General features: G+C 45.1%; 1 protein-coding gene across 1 annotated transcript in view; it reads left to right on the plus strand.

Annotated features, from left to right (window-relative positions):
* The window catches only part of Smarcc1 (SWI/SNF related, matrix associated, actin dependent regulator of chromatin subfamily c member 1), a 106,200-nt gene extending 101,964 nt beyond the window's left edge, over positions 1–4,236 (plus strand). Inside the window, exon 28 of the mRNA XM_005348198.2 lies at positions 1,905–4,236. Coding sequence (XP_005348255.1) covers positions 1,905–1,999 — 95 coding nt within the window. The 3' untranslated portion in view covers positions 2,000–4,236. The remainder of the gene's footprint in view (positions 1–1,904) is intronic.
* Positions 4,237–5,735: the final 1,499 nt, after the last annotated feature.

A 5,735-nucleotide genomic window follows, 5' to 3' on the forward strand; every position in this document is an offset into this window, starting at 1 on the left:
CCACCACCGCCCGGCTTCTACTTCTTGACTGTAGATGAAATGTAACCCGTTGCCTTAAGCTGCTACTACCATGACTTCCTGCTATAATGGACTGTGTCCTAGAACAATGAACCAGAATAAATCTATCCTTTTAGGAAGTCTGGTAGGGTTTAGTGAAGTGATGAGAGATGGCTGGGGGGGGCGGGGGGGAGCAGGTAATGATACTGGCGACTAAACCTAACATGAGAAAAATGACTCCCACAAGTTGTCTCATAGCTTCAACACACATGCTATAGCACCAGCACACCTATGTATGCATGCGTGTCACACACAACTACAAAATATTTGGGATGTTCTGTAACGTTCCAGACTTCATTGTAGGGAAGTCAGCTTCATACAGCCATGCATACCTCACCTTGAAACCCAGAGGCTAAGACAAAGTAGATGCATAGAACAGAGTCTTAGCCAGGCAGTGGTGGCAGTCCCAGCACTCAGAAGGCAGAGGCAGGCGGATCTCTATAAGTTCGAGGCCAGCCTGGTCTACAGGAGCTAGTTCCAGAACAGGCTCCAAAGCAACACAGAGAAAACCTGTCTCAGGGGAAAAAAAAAAAAAGACAGTCTTTGTTGAATTCATAGAATCTAGCCCCTATGAGAAATGATTTCCCTTGAGCTCATGGTCAGGTGTCATAGTAGATGACTAAGAAAATGCTTGTCATACCACCTCCCAGATAAGAGAGAATTGACCCAGTTAGCCATCCCTGGGGAACAGATAGTATCGCTATACTTTATCGTGGTTGTACATTGTTTTGACACTAGGATCCATCCAGAAAGAGTAGTATCTCAAGAACATGGAGTGTCCCACCTCATATAAACAGGGTATCGAGGGAATCTGAGCCTCTGTCTTGGCTCTTGGGCCCTGAACAAGCCACACTGCATGAGTAGCTTAGTCTCCTTCTCAAAGATCACACAGGAGGAGATGACTAGGTTCAGAATGTTTGAAGAACTGTAGAGGTTTGATAGATTCCTCTTGGGAATGCCTAGTTAGTTAGTATAACTATACTTTAATTATTTGTTTAATGTGTTTTCATTTCTGTCAAGATCTAGAGGTTTGAAAGCCTTGGATTAAATGATCTCTAGTGTTCCTTTGTATGCTAAAGCCGCTAGAGTTGAAATAGAAAAGAACCCCAGACACTCACACTAATTGTTCCCTTCAGGACCTGACCTAGTTTGGGCCAGAAATCTAAGGGTGGCAGTTGAGGAGCTGTGAGGGCCTCCCAAGACTGTCCAGCTTGTCAGCAGCTGCCTCAGTGAAGCTCTGTGGCCCTGCTGGAAACAGTTAATCAGAAGTTATTGATAATCTCTCTGTGCCCAGCTAGGCTGGACACCATGGCATAAAGAAAGATAAAGATATAGAGCTAGTCCATGAAAGCTCTGATTACTTAATTGAAGAAACACAATTAGTAGAGAGAACAATTAGAATACAATAAAATAGAAATACAATTAAGTTCTAAAAACAGTCTGGAGTGATTCTTGGAATGAGTGGTCCTTTGAGAAGGTGGTTGAATTCCAGCACTTCCCTTGCCTACTTCTTAGGTGAGGGTAAGCAGCATGAGCAGCTCTGGTTGGCTTCTTTGTACTTGACCTCAGAGATAACAAGCCTCTGGGCCCACATTGTTTGCCTGTTGCAAAGAAAGTTACATCCTGAACAAGTATGAGCTGTGGCTAAGGCAAGCAAATCTCTGAATCTGAGACCAGTCTGGTCTACATGGCAAGTTCCAGGCCAGCCAAGGCTACAAGTAAAACCTTATCCTCCCCACTCCATGAACAACAACAACAAAGCCTCCTTCCTGTCACTTTCTCTTGAATGGGTTCTTTCCCCAGCCTCCGTTTCCGGTAGTGACGAGTTACCTTGAATGTGTTTGCAGATCCTCCACCACCACAGCAGCAGCCGCCGCCTCCATCTGCAGACGGGGTCCCTCCACCTCCTGCTCCAGGCCCACCAACCTCGGCCACTCCTTAGCCTTGAAGATGCGGGAGCCTCCACACCCACCACAAGCTGAAATGGGGACGGCGAGACTTGTGTCTCAGCATCGTTGGTTTTCTTTTGGGATTTATTTTGTCCTTAAGAGCCCCAAGCATGAGTCCCAAGTCTCTCCACTCCCTGATACTTCTCATGTCAGGTCCTTAGCTGACACAGTGGGAAGTGTGGTGACTGGTGTCCCCTGGTCATTTGAAAAGTAACCCGTGTCTCCCCTGTCCCAGGGTGGCAGGTGTTGGCAGTTGATCTGCAGGTCCTGTTGGCATTAGTATTCTATGTCTCTCTTTGTTTCATCTGTGCTTCAGTGGATAATTCTCTATAATTACTATCCTTTCTTCCCCATTGTTTTTAAGGAGAACATCCTCAGTTAATAGAAACCAAAAAAGTGGTGATGGGCAGGAGACAGCCACAGTGGGACACACCTTAAGGCATTAAAGTGACCTTATTTCTCCATATCTGAGCATGCTGGTGGGTCCCTGAGGCTTTCACCAGATGTAAATGCACCCGACTGAGAGGAGCTGGGGAAGAAGGAGGTGTCCTGTTGATTTCATTCCCCAGTGAGGACTGTGGAGGACTGCACTCTGTCTGGAAGAACACACCACTGTGTCTAGTAGCAGAGAGCACACACATTACAAGAGTCCTCCTTCCCTTCCCACCATCCTGGGTTTCTGTGCAGATTTGCAGGGTCAGAACTAGGGTCGTTTTCCTAAGGGTAGTGTGAGCTTTAAAGACTGGAATTTGGGGGGCATCCCCTAGATTTTCCCAGACTTGACACAAACGTTCTCGGGTTTAGGGCCCTCCTACACTTTAGGAGCTGACCAACCCCACACATCCTCTCACCACTCCCCATTGAGCTGAACTTTATATGTGCTTTTTTAAACCTTCCTCTTATAAGAAAGGAAAGGAAAAAAACAAAAACTTTATTAAAATAGATAAGTAGGTTGTGCTAAATGTTTTATCTCATGAACTTGGTTAAGTGGCTGGGGGTCCATGTCCCTAAACTACCTCTTGCTGTAGCCAGGGTGAGTGGGATTTCTTGAAGCGGTACTTAGGTTCAGAACGGCAGTGAGAAAGTGGGGCGCACTCACAGCCTCCTGTACCCCCTTTTTCTGAGCCCTCACATTCCATCATCTTGTGCTGAGGGCACAAGGACCTCACTTGGCTCCGAAGCATTAGGCTTTAAGGTTTAGGATGCTCACACTGGGAGGGGAGGGTACCAGTCCTGAGGAAGAGCCACAAAAATGCCTTAATTTGAGCCTGTATCTGCCCCTGCTGATGAGTGATTTGAGAGTTACGGTTTTATCGGCTTGTCCTTACCTCCCTTCTGTCCTTCCGTGAGTAGCAAGAGGGTGTTTTTGGCAGAGCTTCCCTTTAAGTGACAGTTTCATTATTGAGAGTGCAAGGTAGAACATCTTATGAATGTCTTTTCCTCCTGTGTGTGTGTTCTAAAGCTTTTCATATAAGAGGGTGTACACAGTGTCTGTAACACCTTAGAACCCTTCATGTCAGAACACAGAAATCCACAGTTGAGATTTGCCTTTGAAACTCTCAGGTTTGCCTCTACCAGGTGGCCCTGACCACCATTCGAATTCTGGGGTACTGGAGCTAAGGAAACCTTACTTCTTTCTGTGTGCACTCTAGACTCTTGGAGTAGAGAAAGGGAACTGAGCTTGTTCTTTGGGAGGTCACTTTAACTCCTTTTCCTCCAGGGAAACCCCAGTGCCTTTTGACGGTGGCCAGGTTTCCTACTTCCCTCCTTTCTCTCCCAAAGGAAGCTCACTCCAATGCTTGCCTTTCCCCTGGAGTCCTAGAAAGAGAATGGGATTCTTGTTCACACTGTGGTCCTTTCTAACCTCAGGTCTGTTATGTGATCACTTTCCAGTTTGAAAGATGCAAATGGAGATATTTTTGCAGTACTCTTGTAACCTACAGAACCTGAGTTCAACACAGCTCTTTCCATGTCTGTCAGGCGGGTTCATTTCTGTAATAACACCCATCCAATATTGTGAGGGGTGGGCTGGGATGCTGTGTAGCTTTTGTACAAATGTATCTCTCAGTGTGGGTTTGTTTTTGGTTTTTTGTTTTGTTGGATTTTTTTTTCTTGTTTTGTTTCTAAATGAGGGAAGGGAGTTTTGAGAGTTTGGGAGGAAATGAATGAAAGTGGCTTAATTTTCCTCTTTTTTTTCATTGAATAAATGATACACCATTTATGAATTCTAGTCCCGTTCTCTGCATTCATCCGCTTATTTCATACTGTGTCCTGTAAAGAACCTAAGTACTCAGCCTCACTTGGTCCTGATTAGTAGTGAAAATTCCGTGTCTGAGGGCTACTAAGTTGATCCTTTTCGAGGTGCTTCAGGATTGAACATAACATTGAATGTTTTACCCACTTGAATACCTTCCCCTTCAGTCAAAGAAAGATGAATGGATGTCTTCCAGACGCAGGCTTACCTAACATTTTTGTGCCTCCAAAGAGAAATGATCTTGTTTACTGAGGTGGAGTGTCGGGTGCAGGTTGGAAGCAGACTTTCTAGTGTCAGCTTCCATGAACACTACCTACTACACGGGCACTTCAAGGACCACGGCTGCAAACCCTATGCCAGCAAGGAAAAAAGTTCGTAAGCATCCAGAGAAACGAGAATTCTGTGTCCACTGTGAAGTGAACACAAGCTGCTCAATCAGGATGCTGCCTCTAGCAAAAATCTACTGTAAGTTATAGAAGACCATGTGCGGTCCACCCGTCTTCCATGTGTTCCTCAAGTTATTAGTATAATTTCTCTAAATTCATTAAAATTAGTAATTTTCAAACCTGTAATCAGCCTATAAAGGTGCTTGCCACCAAGCCTGATGACATGAGTTCAACCCTGGGCCACCCACATTTGAAGAGAACTACCAAAGGTTATTCTCTCGCCATCACATGTGCACTGGTTTGCACACATATATACAGAAATAAATATATTCTCTCGCCTTCACATGTGCACTGGTTTGCACACATATATACAGAAATAAATATATTCTCTCGCCTTCATATGTGCACTGGTTTGCACACATATATACAGAAATAAATATAATTTTATTTTTGAGATAGTGTCTCACTGTAGTCTTGGCTAGCCTGCAACTTATTATGTAGACCAGGCTGATCCTGCACTAATGAAGAGCCACCTGCCCATCAAGTACTGGGATTAAAAACGTGCCACGTCTGACTTGAATTTTTTTTTCCCTTAAAAAAAATTTGGAGCCGGGCGATGGTGGCGCACGCCTTTAATCCCAGCACTCGGGAGGCAGAGGTAGGCGGATCTCTGTGAGTTCGAGACCAGCCTGGTCTACAGAGCTAGTTCCAGGACAGGCTCCAAAGCCACAGAGAAACCCTGTCTCGAAAAAACCAAAAAAAAGGGGGGGGGATGGGGGAGGGAAATGAGAAGAGGGGAGGAGGTGGAAATCTTATAATAATTAAAAATCAAAAAAAAAAAAAAGATGTGGGCCAGGCAGTGGTGGCACCCGCCTTTAAATCCAGCACTAGGGAGGCAGAGGCAGGCAGATCTGAGTTTGAAGCCAGCCTAGTTTGAAGCTAGTTTCAAGACAGTGAAACCCTGTCTCAAGAAACAACAAAAAAAGGTGGTGTGCTAGTAGAAAACTCTCCACAGGTCCCTCTCGGGACATTTCATCCTATAAAAATTTGAGATCTTGCATAACTTTGCATACAGGGGGATCACAGGTG

Source organism: Microtus ochrogaster, chromosome 5, assembly GCF_000317375.1.
Source record: "Microtus ochrogaster isolate Prairie Vole_2 chromosome 5, MicOch1.0, whole genome shotgun sequence".
NCBI lineage: Eukaryota > Metazoa > Chordata > Mammalia > Rodentia > Cricetidae > Microtus > Microtus ochrogaster.